This window comes from Sparassis crispa, assembly GCF_003851025.1.
Source record: "Sparassis crispa DNA, contig_000007F, whole genome shotgun sequence".
In the NCBI taxonomy this organism is placed as follows: Eukaryota; Fungi; Basidiomycota; class Agaricomycetes; order Polyporales; family Sparassidaceae; genus Sparassis; species Sparassis crispa.
The window spans coordinates 436415-455945 of record NW_020939754.1 but is presented as its reverse complement, the minus strand read 5'-3'; the positions used below and the strand labels follow the sequence as shown (position 1 = coordinate 455945).

Here is a 19531-nt window from a genome sequence, read left to right as displayed (position 1 = left end):
TTCGTATGCAACTTGTCCAAATGGTCTTCTCCCTCTGCTCAAGAAGATAGAGGCTTCAAGGCTCAACTCAAGCCAGCTCACTAGCCCGGACTATTTGAATGGCTTATGTCGTGCCTCCTCATACATGCCAGCCGCTTCTCCCCTGTACTAAGCAGACTACGAGATGATCCCATACTGAGTCAGGTAGACACGTTTCCAGTCGCCATGATGCACCGCACACGTAATGTTTCATACGAGCCTTGCGTGCGGGAGTGAGGAAGATGCCGATTTATCGGAGCAAATAACAGATGGCGATATTGGCGGTTAAGTACATCGAACTGCGTAGAGGACACGAAGATGTAGCGCTCTATTTGTATCGAAGTACAATTATCCTGAAAACGAGATGGCTTGTGAGTCCCATGCACGAATTCTCTACCTTACAAGAGGTACAGATGAGACGGGATCTACTATATCTACAGGTCTCCGAATCACCTGAACAAAAATAACTATGTACTGATAAACGAGGACTTCCCGCCCTGAGGGTGGAGTTTGACATCTCATGAGTGTGTAGGTTCGAGTGTGAAAACGCGACAGGCATACCTCCGTGATCGACGACATGTGCACTTGAGGATGCGTAGCATGTCTCGCGGTAACAGATTCAGTGTCGTTTTCTCGACGGGACGAAGCCTGTACACCAATGGTAACACGAACTCAGCAGGCAGATCAACCGATTGCGTAGAGAGGGGCCAACGCGCCTGCACGCTCACCGACTCCAGAGCCAAACAACTCTGTTCCCGGTTCCAAGCCTCCACATCCTCGCCGACCTCTATGCTCATCCTCGAGCGCCCCACCTCCACTTCCTCTGCCGCGCTAAGCAGACTTGGCTGCGAGCCACCCTCAAGAATCACGGCGGTCGTTAGAATCTGTGTTGTACGTTGACTATCTCCTATGAGAAGTGTCCGTGCATTTAGAGAGCCGAGTAGCGAGATGGTGTATACTGGCGAGAAATGATCAGTGGATGCGCGGAATTTGTAGCAACCTGTCAGAACCCACGTTTGCTAAAGATGAAGTAGAAGGATAGGTATACAAAGGAACTCGGGTCAGCTATGTACTGATATTCACATCAGTTATTGTCAATTAACAATGTCGAAACGAATCGCATACCGTGGCAAGAGTCATTGCAACGCATATTCTGGGAGAGTTCAGCGAATAGCTAAAGAAATATGTGAAGGAACATACGTCGTGAGCACGCCAGTATAAATGCTGTACGCCATGAACTTCTGCACGATGGAGTCTGAGCTGGGGAGACGAGAAAGGCAACGGTCGAACGTCAAGCTGGGGCACACGCAATGTCAGCGCAAGCAATACGTACCCGGTGAGTCCAGTCCGCAAGCGTACAAGCAGAAAACACATCGACGTCGCGATTAGGCAGTCAGTGACGATCTCGACGCCATAGCTAGAATAAACAGTCCACTGGTCATTCGATGCCATTAGATCTGCGATGATTCGGAATTTTGACTGGTATCTTTGACTCACTGTCGCGTTCTGATTGTCTAACCATGCGATTGTGCGAACTCTATGCCAATCATGATCAGTGAAAGAACGAAATGTAGTCATAATGTGTATGGTTACCCAATGGTTCCAAAAACTGCCATCGAGAGTCGTAAGCGCCTGAAGTAGAGAAAAGAAACGAATCTCACGTACTGCAGCTGGATCCTGTGCGGCATACATCAATTGGGCCTCAATGCTCAGATGGGCAACACCTAGAGAATACATACCGAACACGTAGCACGATAGCACAACCTAGTGATACAGATTGCGGGGTCATATCGGAGCAGCGTTTACAAGGATAGAACGAACACTGACTATAACGAGAGATACAGCACGCTGCAGTCTGCCTATGCTTACTGTGCAGACTGTCAGGTGTTTCTCCGAGATGGCACACAGGTGGCCACTTACACCTCCAGATTCGATATGCGTACACGCTGGAGCCGGAATCAGCAATTTACGATCGAAACTTTGATAAGGTGGGAGTGTCTCTTTACCTCCGAATGATGACATTATTGAGCTCCTACAAACGCAGTCAATGCCATGACGGTCAGGATTCAGCAGCGATATTCCTCACCGTCACATATACTTGAGCCTGATGCGGTGAGACGGTACATTTTTCATACGTTCGATCGTTCAGAATACAGTGCACTCACGCCAAATGCCCTGAAGATATTCGTGAGAGACACAAACATGGAGTGATTTAAACGTACTGACCATTGCGGGCGCAACACGTCCGCAGAGTTCCCACGGAACGTCACCAAATATACGTACAACCCTTGCGTAACAAGCGCCTCGTGGGCGATCCCCAGCAGGCTTGTAACAGGATGGAGGGAATGTGGTCAATCCAAGGAACACCTTAGCTCAGAGGAGTATATACCATATCACGACGACCTGTATACTTGTCAGCTTTCCACGCTGTTGCATCGAGCTACAAAGACGCGAGAACCGATTCGGAATCTACTGCCCCTCAAGGACTCTGGATCCCAGACTGCCGACCGCGTTATGGTAAAAACAGGCACTCACAACGCCCTTGAACAGTATCCAGTCGGCATAGTTCTTCTGAAAGTAAATGACCGTCTGTATCCACGTGAAGGCGTTCAAACTAGTTGTTGAAAAAATCACTGGCATGAGTCCAATGCTACGCTCCTAGCGCTCGAAGCATAGCGCACGATGCAACGAAGAAGACCGAGCAAGGACTCACAAAAGCGAGATGATGTGGGCGATCAAAGCAGCCCCAATAGTACCCGTAAGGCCGACATGTACGATCTCCAGGCCAGTCTGTTCTGTGTAGTCGAGCTCGAGCGACTGACGAGGTAAGAACATGGTCATAGACAGAGGAGATTTCGTTTACTATTCGACAGTGGCCACTCCATAGACTGACTACTCAGGGCTGCATTAGTCTGGGAAGAAGCGACGATTGGCTACTAAACCAAGAATAGGTAGAGGTGTGGGTGCGCCGTCGTGACCGGTGAGCATTAAGTCTGGAGCCGGATAGCGGAGAATCACAGCGCATCCTCCGTGTTCTCTGTCCCACGCGAGGTGACGGTCGTATCTGAACACACGGACCAATCCATACAGAGGTACGGACGATCTTCATGTGGCTGATCAGTGGCTGATCCTGCAGATCCGTTCTCATCTTAGATTGCATCAGCAAAAGATCACTCTTTCTTATCCCATAACTTAGCTGACTTTTGGGCCTTAAATAAGACAATAAGAACATAAGGCCTCTAAGCTATATTCTATCAAGGTCTCAAAATAATTTTTTTTGCGAGTTATTGACTATGATTAAGGGTCCTACATAAGGTGGAAATGCTTGAATAAGTTCAAAAAGAAAAGGCGATCTTTTGCTTTATTGACCAGTTGATCGTTGAGAGATATTCCCGCGGACGAATGTCACTTGGCGTGAGTCGGTTGTGCGGCAGGCAAGCATCCTGCGGCTTGACGCCAATCATCTGGACAGTGACCTGCGTCAGTACGGGAAGAACTACCAACTTTGGTACTGTAATCTCAGGGCGATGCTAGTACAAGCTTACGTAGATACGAGTCGGTGATTGCCAGTTGGGTTTCACAACGGACAATTGAGTGTTTGTCGGTACTCACCACAAGCAGGTGGCACAGAAGATCTCTCGAGTATTCATAGTAATCGCGCGCTCAACACAATGCAAGATTCCATCACGCCGCACAAGTAGTACGTAGTACTGGCATGCATTGTAAGCAAGCACTCCGACATGTTCTACAAGGATGTTAAATCCAATACATACATTACGACAGGTAGATACTCTTCCCTCTATACTTCAAGAATAATACAATAAGGTTGTCATTGCAGCGGTGCGGCGCTTTTGCGGCGATAATACATACAGAGCTCGCTAGACTGCCGCCATATGTACTGTCGGACAGCAGCGAGGGTCATATCGAGCGGCAGGACGACGTCGTTGCATAGAACCTCGTACAGATCCTCGGCTCGGGGTCGCGGGTCGGCTTCGCGACGGCTGGTGGTCGGTGAGCGTGATCGGCTGTCGAATGACGAACGTGGTGTGTTGTTGGTAGATGTGGGAAGATGAGACCCTGTGAGCCTGTCGAGCTTGTCTTGCACCTGTTTATATCAATATAAATATCGAGAAGACGCCCTGTGTAACGCCTGTCAACATACATGGTAGGTGAGCTTACGGACCCGCAGGAAACGGCTCGCAGTTAACTTCGACTGTGCACTGAGGCATGTAAAATGTGATAAACATCCTACTGAGGAAGTGCAAGAACGTACGTATTCAACAAGTCCGGGAGCTGCTCCTTCCGGTCCTTTGCTGGGAGGGGCAGTAGGACGAAACTAATCTTGTTGACTGGTACAGGGGGAACCTTGTTCACCAGAAGGTATTCCAATAACCATAACGGCATAACGTCTTCCAATACGTGCACATCTGGACCTGTGCTCGATACGTGTCCTCTATAACGTGTTGTCCAACCAGAAGGCGCTTCCTCTGAAACGACGACAGCCGTATCTGGAGGTATGGAGAGTGACGGGGTGTCGTTCGATGTAGGGGGATTGAAGGGGCTCGACAATAGCACCTGGACTGCAGTTTTGGGCATGGCGGGGGCGGTAATATCCTATATATACATAAATGTCAGTATTCACCATCATATCCGGCGCTGTTGTCCTCACATGTGTCTGAGAGGCCTCTCCGGCAGCTAGGACCCCTCCAGGCGTGGAGATCTCACTCGCGTGGCGTTTTGTACTCTTGCCGAACGCCTTGAGCCTTCCCATCAGTGTATTAGGTGTGCTTGGTGTCTGCAGCGCATTATCCTGCGACTTGCCGCCCCACCCCAAATCGTCCGGCGTCGTCATGCTTCCCGTGGAGAGCGATCCCCGACGGGTTCGGAGCGAGAAGTAGTCTGATGGAGAGGCTGAACCACCTGAATCGGTCTGCGAGCGCTGTGGCGAGCGCAACGGCAACGGCATTGGCGTGGTATCATTTGGGGACTGCGGAATGGCAGAGAGCGAGGAGTCTTTAACACCTGTGTTAAGCGGAATGTACTGTGTCGTCAGAGAGCGTGGAGGAGTGGTGACGATTGGGGATACAGCCGGGAGCATCTTGGGTGACATCACAATGGTAGCGCTCCTCATCGTGGTCGATGTCATTGAGGACCGATGGGAGGCGTCTGAAGATGATCGTCTGCGGTCTGGAGAATGACCATGGCGCCCATGATCACCATTTAGTTCAATATGCGTGGGGGGAGTGCTTCGCGGAGCACGATATTGGTTCTGTTCGGCATCGCGCATACGCCGCGCAGCAGCTCGCTGTTGCTCACGTATGAAACCCACAAAGAGATTACGCAGTACCCATTTTCCGATGTTTACTGGTGGAGGTTAGATAGAACTATCATGCAGACAGACGGACAGGACTCACAGCGCATCTCATCATTGAAGCGCCGATCAGGGCCATATCCAGCCTCGTCAGCATATATCTCCGCCTCGAAGCACCTCTCGTTCATGTGCACGCTGAGCACACCCATTTTAGTGTCTACCGTCGACCACGGTGACACAACAGCCTCGCCCTCAATCCTCTCCCGCACGGTTTCCAACGCTTCTCTTGGACTCCGCTCCTTCTCCCTCTCCCTGTCCTTCTCCGAATTCATCCCATCGACACTACCACTCACGCTGCCGCAGAAGCTCGCTGCAGCAACATCTGCACTCGGGAATCGCCCGAGGCACACACATCTGATCACATCCCACACCGCAACCTCACCCGCAGTGTCCACCGTCAACACATGCACGCGGTCGTTGAGCATAGCGCAGCGCACAAGCCCGTGTTCGCCATGGATGACTTCGTCTGCGTCCCGCCGCAATGGCACTGCGTCAACAACGACCTCGCGTTCGTCGTAGGCGGCGCGTACACGCGTGCCAGGATGCAACGTCTGACTCTCCTCCCCCAAGCGCGACACATATGAGCGATGTGAATTGAGCGTGTCAGTTCGTATTGGGCTGGTTCCCCGCACGCCTTGACCCTGTAAAGGGCTCTGGTTTTGGCTCTGAATCATGGAGTGTATTGGGGCACGAGTGGCCCGGGGTATACTCATGATGGATGCCGCAGAGTACAGCGTCGCGATCTCTGGATCGTGCCCGCGAACCAGAGGCCCGGGTCCACCCAGTGCTTCGTTTGGCGACATCAGTCGCACAAGGCTTTCGAACGGGATACCGTACCATGTGTCCTCGCCTTCACGCTCTACGTCGACTTCTACCTCGTGCTGCATGAATGAATGGATGGAGGGAGGTATCGAAGTCGCGATAGATGTACGAGGACTCCTGCGCGGAGACGTGCTTCTTTGCTTGCTGATCGGGATGTCACAAGACACCATGCCAGATCCCGAGCGAGGGGGCGTGCTCGCTCTACCAGTTGAAAAGTCGAACGATCCCCGCTTTGCCGAACGCGGGAGAAGATGGTCTTGGTTGTACTCCACCGTCATCGGCGAAACTACCGAGCTTTCCGCCTGCCAATCTTTGCCCTCGCTTAGGGCAGCGGCCCGAACCGCCTTTCGAGCAGGCACCCTCCATCGCTTGATGCTGGACGAGCCGGAAGCCGTCCACAGTAGATTGTCGTCCATGGCCACGATCTTGTTTACCCCTTCCGTCGCAGCCGGCCTACCTTCGCGCTCGCACGTATCTTGGCACAGTACGATGCACTCACCCTCGGAGATGTCAGCACAACCCTCGACGTCGACCTTGCACACGAGGCCAGACCGGTCCCCAGAGTAGAATATCTCTAGCGATGGGTGCGACGAGAACAGGGACCACACCGAATCCGTGTGGTGCGTGAACGTGTGAAGGCATCGTTGCGACGATAGAGACCAGAGCTTGATGGACGCTGACATCACCGTCAGCCGAGAAACACAGAAATATACAGCCATAAGTACCGTCTGCTGAACCTGTGAGCAGCTAGGGCAAACATTCAAACCCATCCTATGACATACAAGCCATCCGCACTCACGTATTTCGCGTCTTCCGAGAGCAGGATCGCTCGGATGTTGTCCGTGTGACCCACCAACTTCCCGATCCGCCGGCCCGTCCGTGGGTCCCACATTCTGATTACGCGCTCTGGCGATCCCGACGCTACGATATGGCCGTATGGGTCCGCCGCGAGCGCATACACCGAAGCCTTTGGACCGGACGCGTCGGGCGCGTGCAGTGTCGTCAGCGGCGACCCTGTCGATCCGATCGCTCCCAAGTCCCACAATTTGATCGTGCGATCGAACGAGCCCGATGCTACCCATCGCTGGTCACGGCTACGAAACGTGAGCGGGTACGCATAAAGCGCAATAGCTGCGTGATGCGTACCAGTATGTGAGACAGCGCACATAGTCGGCGTGCATGCCGACTGTCATCGGTTCGTGTAGTGAGCCTGCGTGGCTGTGCGCGTGCGGTGACCAGGCGCGGACTGTTCCGTCGGACGACGCGGAGACCACTACGTGTGGGTAAGGCACATTCAGCCGCTGCTGATATCAAGAGCTAGCAGCACGCACGAGTTTGGTTCTGGTTGCACAGCAAGATGTCATTCACCCAGTCTGAATGTATTTGCGCGGACTGGCGGAATTGAGTTGACGGTGGCGTCGTCTGGTCCATACTGACGGTTAGCGAGCGTGAATTTGACACTGGACTACTCGCCGCTAAAATGTTCGCCGCTGGACTTCACGCACCTTCCGCGCTTCGTACGCATCGATGTCGGTCTCCCACTGCTCCTCGTACGGAATCTCCTGCTCGATCCCAACGTTCCTCCGCCTGATCCTCCCAGTGACTTCGCCCAGGACGTCACCGTCGCTGCGCAGCTCCTCGCCTTCGTCCAGTTCTTCCTCGATCACGTCGTCCGACCAGTTCGTCATGATCTCCCACCTCCGTGTGGCTCCTGCGCTGACTCCGTAACGCTGCGCGCGACGCTTCATGGGGATGCCCAGGTCCCAGGAGATAACCTGACCATCGCGCCCGCCGGAATAGAGTATACCTTCTGGCGCAGGGCGACCGACGAGATGGGTGGACGTGTCAAGTGCTAGCGTAGCGACTCCGAGGCGATGACGTGGGTGCGAGGCCGCCTTTGACGACGGCGAATGTGGTGGTGAAGATATAGGTTCGTGGAACGGAATAAGAACAGGTGCACTGCTGCCATGTCTGGGTAAGCCGTGTGGAGGGAGCTGGAGTCGCGGGACTTGGTCTGTGGGCGGCGCGATAACATAGGATACTCTGCGCCGTGGAGGCGCCATCGTCGTGGACGACTTGAGCACATCGTCGAAGGCGACGAGCAGCACCCTCGGTGACTGCGTCACGTGATAATATGAGCAGGCTCGGGCCTAGCCACCCTACCGTTAAATTGAGAAGTTCGCTACATACTCCGATTAAAATGTAGTAGTCTAATTGTGAGCTCCGACAACTTCAAAACGGCAGGTCCGAGGCCTGGGCCAGACTCAAGTTATAGTCTAAACCGTTCTCGTTCTCAAAACATGATATTTCCATTGACAAATGTTCTCTTTTCCGCCGGCACTCACTTCTCTGTCAAGGTCAGCTCACTTTATCGCCTCTCGTCGAATCTCGCTTAGAAAGATTGTGTTGAAAGACGAATAAATGGCAGACGTGAACCCGAGCGTGAATCCTGCGTTCAACCCCGACACCGCCTTGCTGGGACGGCTACGAAGCGACCCCTCGAGCTGGGAGGAACTCGTATCATTTTCTCCCATCGATTCCTCTGACGCTGAATCCGACTCCAATCTTTCCAATCGCATGCAAGCAATGCTCGCGCTACATGCTGACCACTTTCATTGCCCAGACCCTGAGCTGGGTCCCCCGCGCGAAGACGAGGCCCTGGTGGCGTACCTGCTCAGCCAGGAGATCCGTTTGCACCAACATTTTGACGGTATGCGCCCCGCGCTCAACCTGGCATGCTTTCTGATGGCGCGGTACCGCAAACCTGCATACGTTTGGGCGGTGTGGGCGGCGAAGAACTCGGGCCCGTATGACGTGTTTGTCTGCGTCGACATCCTTTACCTCTACTACACGGCGGGCGGGGTGAACGCAGCCAGGAAGTACGTCGAAGCGTGTACGCTGGAAGATGTGTTGGAGGGTGCGCAACAGGGAGGTGCATGGGAGGGTTGGTGGAGTCATACCGTCGACGCTCATGGCGGGGATGTGGCAGAGGCATTTCGTGTTGAGCAGACTTCATTGTTACAGCGGATCGACCGGGATCGGCGGACACTATCGGACGAGCATGTCGTACGGTTTATCTCCTCGCCTTTGAGGACAGACACTAAAAAATGGGCTGCTTTGTTGTTGTGATTGTTGGTGACGTGCAACTACGATTATTGTTCATTATTGAGACGTACCTTCTACCCATTTGCTAATCAAATTCTTGCATGTAGTCCATGGTATGGGAAGAGTTTACATCAATTTGGAGAACGTCCAATGTGTGCAATTATCTTCACTAATATCGGTGTGCGACAGGCTTAAACCCTCCTAGTCACGATCACATATTGTGGATATGTTGAACGAAGTGCACCGCATTTCACAATAATCCGAAGCCCTGTCTACCAGCATCGTAGCACAGCCTGAGATTCGTCGCAGCCACATGCGAACACCTTCCTGGTAATTATAAGCTCAACATAACTTGCCCCGAGGGTGGTGCATGGCGGGGGGGTGAACAGAGATACGCGATTTATTGGGTGCAAGAGAGCGACGACAGCAGTAATCAAACCAAAGGCAGTACATGGAATCATCAACGAATAAATAAGGATAATGCATCGTGCGTGCATTCGAGTTCCCTTCCTCGTGTATCTTGTACATCTGGCTCGGTTTACGTCGTCTTTACTGGCACTCCATTCTTTTTCTTCTCGATCAGTGAATCCGAGTCCGAAGAATGCGAGGAGATTGTCCGGCCCTCGGTGCCCTTGGCAGATGCCCCAAATTTGGATGTATGCAGTGCTTTCATTAAGTGTCTGGAGAATGCGGTATCGATAAGACTCCAAATGCGCTGGTCTGTGGGCAAACATGCATACCGTTGCGTGGCGTCAAGGTAATCTTCGCGGTTGTACCGGCCGTGAGTCTTCACTGACATGCCGCCCTTAGACAAGTCAACGCCCTTGGTTTTGAGCCTGCGAACTTTTTAACTTGACGTCAATATCGAGCACACAAGATACGCACGACTCTTTCGTTGACTCAACCACGCTGGACATAGCTCGCATAACATAGATGATTCCCAACACAACCGCGGCAATCAAGGAGAGGGTCTGACATATGAAGTGAGGAGATCGTCAGCATAGCTCCTAGTCCCAGCGCTACACAGATCGTACAACTATCAAAGACAACACGTCAATCCTGGTTAGAGGGGGAGTGTAAGCACTTCACACATGAGCCTCTAGCGGAATGTCTCACCAGCCAGCCATGATAGATTGTGATAATTGAAGTGTAGACCTTTCGGCGTGCGTGAAGTGCGCAACTCGAACAGATGCGGATGGTACTTGTAGGGCGTCAAAGACGAGCTAATGACTTTGTTTTGTGGGTGAGTATCAGACCCCGATCGTATATTGTTTGGAATGGGGAAATGAGGACTGAGAGTGCAAGGATACGGGTAGACTATAACTCGAGCCAGCGGAAGTCGGTGAGGCGGATGGAAAACAGAAACAGGAGTCTCGGACAGTTGGAGCGCGCATCATATTGATCTGTCGATGGAGGCAGTGTGGAGCGCTTGCCATAGCGCTCGAGCTCCTGTGTGTCTGGTGGCGGGTGGCTGTGCTCTGAGTCGTCCCCCCATTTGGAAGTCTTCATAGTTACAGGCTGTAACCAGGGATGGCAGTGACGGGGTCTGACCCCGTCAAGCCAGAGGTCATGACCCGTCCGACCCCGAAAGGTCAAAAAGGTCAAGGGTCACCGCGTGACCGACGCGCGCGCACAACTCAATAATGGCACGCAACATATATTTCGTACGAAACTGGTTCATTTGTAGAATAGATCTTGTCGTCTCGAAAAAGTAGACAAAATTAGCTTGAATCCCGTCACCTACAAATTGTCATGGTGGGCTATCTTGATATATTATACAACCCGTTCTCCGAGTCATTCAAAGGCTACATACCGTCCTTCCAACCTCTCATAGGACTGATTTTGTAGTCTGGCTTTGGGAGACTAAGGGCTACAGGACTATTTATGCTACTCCTCAAATTCCTCTGAAGGTCATGTGTCCGGGAGACTTGCATCCATGACAGCATCCAGCCCCAGGGCCTGCATGCATATCTCATGAAGTTTCATAGCCATACAGCAGACACACCACATCCTTGGATTGACTACTTGTTCATCCAGTTTTGGCCTTCTTTAGAAACCCTTCCGGACTGAGTGGGGGACATATCAGAAAGCATGCACATAGTGCCAGAGGGAAGGAATAAATATATGTTGTGCTACACAGTAAGTTAGACACTGCATCGCCAGTGTTAAGCACCAAGCGTTTAGTCGCTGCCGAAGCTGCCGAGCCGTGTCAGTCACGCCTTGACGCGCTGACCTCCGTGACCCTGGGGGTCGGACCCCGTCAAGGTCACTGACCCCGTCAAAGGTCAAGGGGTCGAGCGTGACCTTGCCATCCCTGGTTACAGCGCTTTGCAAGTATATGCGGAATCGTCGTCGATGGATTTTGCGCCACGCTCAGGACCCGAAACCGCTCAGCCACTGCAGCCACCGGTAAATTGCCCAATTGATCAGATCCGAGAGTCCGAGCCTAGCCAAAATCAGAGAGACCGTGCCCAGAGTGTCTCATCAACCAATCGCCCCACGTGGGTTTTCTATGGCATCCTAATGCAGGAGCTTAGACAAGCTTCGGGCATGCCTCGGACAACTGCTTTTGGGAAATTCGCGTCACCAATGGCCCTCCCGGTATCCTCCGCTAGACTTCCGGTAGTAACGTGCCACTACAACAGTTTGGGGTCCTGGGCTCGGGGCAAGCTCGGGGCGCCTGAGGCCAAAAATCCATCGACGACGATTCCGCATATACTTGCAAAGCGCTGTAAACCGACTAGGGAGTGACATGGGTAGTGCTTGCCCGGGTAAACCTGTGACCCGACCCGTGTCACACCCGCACGGGTGACCCGTATAGAGCCCGGGTGACCTGCCTGTAGACCCGGATCAGGTACGGGTATGCCAGCCGTGACGGCGGGTAGGCCCGGGTATACCCGTGGCTACCTGTTATGGGGAGCGTCAGAAATTCTCCTCCTGTTGCTATGGCAGACGACGAACTACTATCGCGGCCAAGTCGCGGTGGTCAAAATCACTTTCACTATTCTCTTTTCATCGCAGTGCGCAGTACAACGATGTGCTTGGTCTGCCTAATTCTGTCCTAGTATCTTCTGTTTTCGCCCTCATTCCATTCCTCACCATGGCAATTTTTCCACTAGTTCACGATCCTGGCAATCCTGTCGGGTTCTCTGCAAAGCTTTGGTGCCCAGCATTTTCCAATATGATATTATGGTGTATATATATGGTGTGCTTGACTGACTGCAGCTCCACCGCCAGGGAACCCATTTGTACATGATGAGTTCCAGTGTGAAGAGCTCTCCAGCTCTTCGTGCCACAACAACCCGAAGTATCAGCTATCGGTGCAATGCATGGTATATGATCATAGCCATTCTTGTTCTCCTCCCTATTATCTCGACTGTGCCGGCTTGCATTGCACTGCATCTTCTCCTGGTTGATAGTACTACTGATTTCTATCATGATATTGCGTTTATTGGCACTTTGATTCATGGCTATCTCACTGTAGCTTCACTGCTACTAGGTGAGCAGTATTCTAAATTTCTGACACACAGTATTTGACGAGACACAAGGGGGATTCTCATTTCCGCACTTCCTTGCCCTCCATCGACTGTTCCCGGCTCGGGTGCGCTACCGCCGCCACCATGTCTCCAAGATGCATCCACGACATTATCGCAAAGTCATCTCCCTCGCACCGTATACCATATTTGTCCTTGGTGCAGGAAGCGGGCGTTCTGTTCCTCTTCGTGAGTGAATCCTTTAAATTTCGGGCCATTGCCTATCGAGAACTGATTTGTGCTTTTATAGTTGTCACGAACTCCACATCCGTGCAGGATATCATCTGCTTGCTGAAGCGGAGATGCCTGGTTCCAGCTGACCAGACATCCCTTTACTTGTATGCGGCGGTACCGCACACACGGCAGCTATGGCTCCACGAACGACTAGGAGAGCTTGGGTTGGGCCCGATGTCTCACGTTCATGTTCGCATACGTGTCCTTGGTGGATCCAACCCCTCCTCGTCACCGTCACCAAGCAGGGAGCCACACACTCCATCACGTAAGCGAGCATGGCCTTCTACCGCACCAAGTGAGCCGCACACTCCATCGTGTAAGCGAGCGCGGCCTTCCACTGCACTAAGTCCATCCTCGGACGACTCTCCTGCAAAGAACACATGAGCACGCACTGGTCTTGCTCGTACGTCATCACCGTCGGCCGTGGTCATTGTATCTCCGCCGAAACAGCGAAAGCGGAAGAGTCATACCTCTTCCGACTTGGAGGTTTGGGATATGCCTGACGACGAAATCATTGGTATGCCTCAAAATATGCTTGCAGAACATTGCTGACAGTTTGCGTTCGAAGCTCTCACGCGTAGTGCATGGAAGTCGAATGCATATGATCACTATAATATTACTCTCGAGCGGAACTTCATGAAGGATGGCAAGGCCGACCATCTCCTCTTCTGCTTCAAATGTAAATATGATCCCGCTAACCACCGAACCCAGTATCGCGAGCGGAGCAAGACAAGCCAAGGCACGAAGAACCTTGACCGCTCCACGAAAGCCTGCTTCAAGCGGCGAGGTGTCGGGCCATCAGATGACCCCCATGCGGGTGCGCAGCAGACTCTGATGAACACAATCTCCAGGTATTCCGAAAGGGCTCACCGAGCCATTGTGGCGCTGTGCTGCGCTGCATCGCGCCGGCCTTTCCACAGTGTCGTGGACCCATATTACCTTGAAGAAGTGGAGCTTCTTCGCCCAGGAACTAAGGTACCCACACCATGCATGGTCTCACGGGATGTGCAGCAGATCTACCAAGAAGGCTCTAAGTTCATCAAAGAATACTTCTCGGTTAGTACTCCCCAGCTGAACGATCTCTACCCGACGCTAACATATAGTGTTTACAGAAACTCGACGGAGCCGTTCACCTCGTTATTGACGGGTGGACGGCGCCTTTCGTGGCGTCATATCTTGGCATCGTGGTAATCTGGTTTGACGGCGACAAACTCTGGCGCTCCATCTTGGAGTTCGTTCGGTAAGTCATTCCTAATATCTCCAGTGTTCTTGATCCTCACAGCCCACTCTCATAGCTTAACTGAAAGGCATACTGGCCTGTATCTTGCGCAGAAGGTGGCGGACTGCGTGAAACAATTCGGCCTCCAGAAGAAGGTAAGTATGCTCCGCTGCATAAATTCACATGCACTGATACTGTATTCAGCTGCACACACTCTGCATGGACAATGCGAGTAACTGCGATGCGACCGCTACTGAGCTGGAGCCACTCGTTGATAGTTTCCGTGGTGCCATGTCGCGCACTCGTTGCTTCCCGCATACAGTAAATCTCATTGCCAAGGTAAGCCTGGTGCACGTTCTCATTGATTTTACCACTAACAGCTGTCGACAGGCATTCATCTCATTCTTCTTTAGGCAGCCCAAGAAGAAGAAGGTCGTGAAGGTCGCCGCGGGATCGAAGCGCAAACGACGTGGTGCTGGTGCACGCCAGCAAGCATCTGCACCTGAAGCACCGCCACCCGGAGAGCCCGAGACTCAAGAGGTGGTGCTTGATTACGGGGACCCTTTGCATATCATTGACGAGACAGTGGATGGCACCCATGAAGATGATGATATCTCTGCTCTTGATGATGGGAAGGCTGCTCATGATGAGGCTGCGGTAAGTTCAGTACATGCTCAAGCAATTCGCATTGCACGGGAAGACTACCATATTACAATGACCGCACAAGAAGAATCCGATGCACAGAGTCTATTTACCAAGGTAGCAGGACTCGCTCGTCGCCTTCACGATTCACCCACCCTGCAGGAGAAATTCGAGAAGTTAGTTGATGCCCAAGCAGACCTTGTCGGAAGAAAGAAGGCTCTTGACCGTCGAGTAGCCACGAGATGGAACAGTGATTTCGCATGTCTGAATGCGCACATCCACTTCGAGACTCCTGTGCGACAGCTTACTAGTGACCTGAAGAATGAGCTACAGGAGTACGCGCTGACTAGGGAACAATGGTCGCTGGCTAAGCAGTTGGGGCCAGTTCTTGAGGTACGTCACAGTTACTCGGTAGATGGATTTGAGACCTGACGTCGAGGTAGATCTTCCAAGATCTCACAGACCTCTTCTCACAAGCCGAAGTTCCCTTGATACACGAGACAGTCCCGATGCTGGAGCAGCTCGAACATCAACTTACGGCAGTCCGCGATGATGTGGACGTGGAGTTGCCGTCTGTCATCCGCATCGCAGCACAGGCTAGCCTGCTTGTCGTCGGGAAGTACTATGCATTGACCGACGACACGGATGTATACCGGATCGCTATTGGTTTGTCCACTCTGCGTTGCTGTGACCATTATCACTAATCTCATTTGTACTGACCAGCCATGTGTCCTGACAAGAAGCTCGAGTGGTTCAACAAGAACCCCGATTGGCGAGCAGAAGATCGTACGGAAGCAGCGCGCATCCTACGAGCGTGCTGGACCGAATCTTATGCTGGTGACTCAAATGGCATGTCTGTGAACACTCCCACTGTTTCGGTGATGGCATCCACATCGAAGGTATGACGTCTCTTTGATGCCGAAGAGCAACACTGAGTGGCCTAACCTCATCCACTAGAGAGGAAAGTGGGCAAGCTCATTCCGGAATGAGCCCTCAACCAGCACACATCCCATTGACAGCATAGATGCCTATCTGGAGTCCCCGCTTGTCTCAAGAGATGATGTCAAACAGGCTGGCGGAGTCTTGGCATATTGGGCACAAGCATCGAAAACGCGTCCTCGCCTTGCTCGAATGGCGCTCGACTTCCTCACTGCACCCGGTACGATCTTCTTTCCAGCTATACATAGTCTGAATCTGATGCCTGTTGCAAGCATCATCTGTAGATGCCGAGCGAGCCTTTTCCGGAGGCCGTCTGACTGTCAACCACCTTCAGCACCAAACCTCGTCTCAGTCATTCAAAGCTCAGGTGGCAGTTGGGTCGTGGGCAGGAACTCCTCTATTGCAGGATACAAAGACATGTGCCAGCTTTATTGGCGGTAAAAAACGGTCAACGAGTGCAAAGGGCAAGGAGCGGGAAGTGATGGACGTCGATTTGTAGCACACAGAAATAGTTTTATTGAATAATAACGAGAACGTAGTGCGGGTTACCCGCAGGTAACCCACCTGCGACCCGCAGGTTAACCCGGGTGAAAGTCTATGGGTATGGGTTGGGTACGGTCAGGACCTCTCGATGGTAATTACCTGCGGGTTTGACCCGGATATAACCCGGGTTAACCCATGTCACTCCCTAAAACCGACCCCAAGTATGTTCGAAACCTCCCGTCGTCAGTGAAGTTGTATCCCTTAAACATATACGCCGTTCTGACAGAAGCACGATGCATTTGGTAGAGATTACAGCCTTGCTGTAGTAGTAGCGCATCGACACGGTACAGAATCCCTCTATATCAGTCCGTCCCTCCCACCTCTCATAGGACTGATTTTGTAGTCTGCCTTTGGGAGACTACAGAATCCCCGGATCATGGATTCGGACGATGAGCGCATTGTTGCAGAAGAGGATCAAATGAAGCAGAATGATTGCTACCATCGTGCGTCTTGTGTAGTTTTCATAGCTCACAGATTTATTCAACCCGATGTATTCAGCGAGATATACCCCGCGGCAGCAGTTGTCCCTGCGATTATACGATATAGAAGAGGCTAATGGAAAATGGGCTGAATGGGAGAGTAGACTCATTGGTCAGCAGCGAGGAGAACTTCTCGACGATGAGTCCGAGGATAATTACAGCGACTTCTACAAGACCTATCGCCTCCGGCGTTTGGTTGATAGCTTGAGGGGGTTTCATACGGTAGTGCAACCGTCTCAGATGGACTCCGTTATCTGATTGCAGTCATTTCAGGGTCAGCTGGACCTATCCGGTCGCAGCCAGCCGCGGTATCATTCTTTGATGAAGCGCCTCTCCCAGTTCCTTGCTGATCTCCACAGCGTTGCTGCCCATGTAACAGTGGTAGAGGAACAAGGCGAGCGACGTACCATGGTTTCATCCCCTGAAGTTCTCAAGAACTTCAGGAAGAAATGGAAATTGGCGGTGTGCGTTGACGTTGACAACTTGGTCATGTACACCAGTAAGCACGTTGCGGTGCAAATACATAAGTGGCTCCTCGTTCTAATAATCGTTTTTAGACGACCTGCAAGAATTCTTCGAAAAGTACCCAGAACCAATATTTCAGAAGATCTCACTTTTCAGTCTTCCCCCTGAGGTTATCCATATGTCTTTGAGCCACATGGACGTAGATGACGCCCGTAATTTTGAGGCTACTTGTCATGTCCTCCGTGACATGTCCCGCTCCTACAGATATCAGGTGCGCCTATGCATCTTGTCTCTTACGGGTCTTTCTAACGGGTATATACAGCGCCGTAACATCATCTTTCCCTTCTTGGATAGTTCTCAGCAAGTTGAACTTGGAGACGGGCAAGTGATCGAAAAACCAAACAGGACAAATGTCGTTCAAACCATGTCAAAGTTGAAGGAGACGTTGTTGAACGATGTCTCGTTCCTCTTCTCCCGCCCCGACATCATTCGAAGTATACGTCAGTTAAATATTGGGAATCGCTGGCCCCAAGAGCTGCTGCGGAAATTAGGCCTTGAACACGGTACTGTCCCGAATGCCATCTTCTACATGCCCATCTGGAACGCAATTGAGAAGGTGCTGTCTTGCGGCGCGTTGGGCATCACCATCTTGAACCTAGAGGGGATAGCACTGTCTAGGGACATGATCCGTGCTATGACCCGCCTCTCTTCACTCCAAACACTCACCCTCGAAGATTGTCGCTTGGTCCCGGATGTCCATCACGACTGGATGCAAGTTGCTAGACCTGTACTTAATCCCCTCACGAATGTCACAATCTTCCTCGGCGACACCCCAGACCCGGACCGTATTAGGGTCCTCGAGTTGATCGCGCTACTCCCTCGCGTGCGCACGCTCTTTCTCGTCGGCCCCCCTTTCATACTTCCAGAGGACGCATTTTTTGGCGGCCTCAATACTTTCGCTACGGTCGAGCGGCTAGTCGTACAATCGCTGATACCCATGCATGTTCCCCTGCTGAGCATGTGGATGAGCGGGGAGCCTCGCATGGGATTGGACCCGCTGCGCCTTACACACTTCAAGATTGGGGCCCTGTGGATGAATCGCGATGACGTGCTCCAGATGATCGACCGGCTGCGTACTGCCCCCTTGCAGACACTCGCGCTTGAGGGTCTCCGCTCAGTCGATCGCGAGCTGTTTCACAGGCTGGCTGGGGCGTTCAGCGGGCTGCGCTCATTGACGTTGGTTTACCGCGACAGTGTCCGGCAATGGGAGAACAGGGCCGCTGTATGGCCGGGAACGACGTGGGAATATGCTCCGCTCCTGGCGGGATTCCCCAATCTGCGCTACTTTGGCTGGAACTTCCGCCTCAACAGTCTCTGGATCGGCACGACGCACTATCTCGAGCGTATGGAGGCTGGGTATCCTGAGGATCCAGATGACCTGGACGGAATGCGACTAGACTACTCGGATTGCGAGTTGTGGCAGTGCCTTCCACGACTGTTCTTGGCTTATTGCCCGCAGCTGGAGCATCTCGCGTTCCTGTCGCAGTCGTTGCCGCAGACATGTTTTGATATCGACAGAGATAAGGGGAGTATCCGTATCACGCCGTGGACGCAAATTATCTCGTTGTGTGATGAACCTATACTGGAAAAGTTGGCACTAGCGAATCCCGACGCATCCCAATTGATGAGGGCAGAGAAACAGTGGTATTTTGATACCAAGGGTGCCCATTAGTAGATGAACGCATTATTATACGTAGGTATTGAGGATCTAGTAGCCTGACACGTGCGTTATCCATCTGTCTTCCATGTGTAGCTGAACCGACATATGCGGTGCACATAGCACCGTATAGATAGCCCAACAGATAGCTGGATCCATACGAGCTATGTTGCCGATGCACAATAATTCAGATCGTTCATGCCTAGCCATTAGATGTGATCTGCGGAAGTTCATTAGGTCAGCTTGCCAACAAAATACTCTCCGTATTATTTGAGCTTTTCCTTGATCCTCACGGAGAACTTCGACGATATGGCTACTACACTCCCACCCTCGGCCGCGTACATCCGGCGGGCGGGCAGCACGAACGCGATGAACTTCAAGTTTGGGCAATTAATCCTGAAGAGTCTCCATAGGCGTACCCAATTGTAGACCTGTATATGTTCA

The 19531-nt window shown here is 52.2% G+C and overlaps 5 protein-coding genes across 5 annotated transcripts; 2 read left to right on the top strand and 3 right to left on the bottom strand.

Moving 5' to 3' along the window:
* Positions 1 to 485: 485 nt before the first annotated feature.
* SCP_0801530 (hypothetical protein) lies at positions 486 to 2859 on the bottom strand (the record flags this gene model as incomplete). Its single annotated transcript, XM_027760746.1, has 20 exons — positions 486 to 515; positions 580 to 666; positions 735 to 976; positions 1033 to 1090; positions 1144 to 1171; positions 1219 to 1278; positions 1352 to 1452; positions 1516 to 1555; positions 1612 to 1627; positions 1684 to 1695; positions 1758 to 1782; positions 1846 to 1886; positions 1939 to 1964; positions 2025 to 2050; positions 2105 to 2122; positions 2184 to 2193; positions 2245 to 2343; positions 2408 to 2421; positions 2554 to 2632; positions 2732 to 2859. 20 exons carry the CDS (start codon positions 2857 to 2859, stop codon positions 486 to 488), a joined length of 1140 nt encoding a protein of 379 aa, XP_027616547.1.
* A 988-nt stretch (positions 2860 to 3847) lies between these two features.
* SCP_0801520 (hypothetical protein) lies at positions 3848 to 8274 on the bottom strand (the record flags this gene model as incomplete). The annotated part of the gene is made up of 10 exons (XM_027760745.1): positions 3848 to 4123; positions 4181 to 4238; positions 4292 to 4632; positions 4688 to 5382; positions 5433 to 6887; positions 6937 to 6958; positions 7011 to 7305; positions 7358 to 7484; positions 7543 to 7633; positions 7717 to 8274. The coding sequence occupies 10 exons, from the start codon at positions 8272 to 8274 to the stop codon at positions 3848 to 3850; spliced, it is 3918 nt and encodes a 1305-aa protein (XP_027616546.1).
* A 358-nt stretch (positions 8275 to 8632) lies between these two features.
* On the top strand, positions 8633 to 9340 carry SCP_0801510 (hypothetical protein; the record flags this gene model as incomplete). The annotated part of the gene is made up of 1 exon (XM_027760744.1): positions 8633 to 9340. One exon carries the CDS (start codon positions 8633 to 8635, stop codon positions 9338 to 9340), a length of 708 nt encoding a protein of 235 aa, XP_027616545.1.
* Positions 9341 to 9854: 514 nt separating this feature from the next.
* On the bottom strand, positions 9855 to 10443 carry SCP_0801500 (hypothetical protein; the record flags this gene model as incomplete). Its single annotated transcript, XM_027760743.1, has 5 exons — positions 9855 to 9996; positions 10057 to 10152; positions 10202 to 10287; positions 10351 to 10375; positions 10433 to 10443. The coding sequence occupies 5 exons, from the start codon at positions 10441 to 10443 to the stop codon at positions 9855 to 9857; spliced, it is 360 nt and encodes a 119-aa protein (XP_027616544.1).
* A 2493-nt stretch (positions 10444 to 12936) lies between these two features.
* SCP_0801490 (hypothetical protein) lies at positions 12937 to 19102 on the top strand (the record flags this gene model as incomplete). The annotated part of the gene is made up of 19 exons (XM_027760742.1): positions 12937 to 13042; positions 13100 to 13378; positions 13431 to 13486; positions 13534 to 13600; positions 13652 to 13934; positions 14004 to 14139; positions 14196 to 14323; positions 14379 to 14457; positions 14507 to 14641; positions 14693 to 15337; positions 15388 to 15610; positions 15668 to 15843; positions 15902 to 16103; positions 16156 to 16361; positions 16770 to 16869; positions 16925 to 17127; positions 17179 to 17404; positions 17463 to 17641; positions 17693 to 19102. The coding sequence occupies 19 exons, from the start codon at positions 12937 to 12939 to the stop codon at positions 19100 to 19102; spliced, it is 4839 nt and encodes a 1612-aa protein (XP_027616543.1).
* Positions 19103 to 19531: the final 429 nt, after the last annotated feature.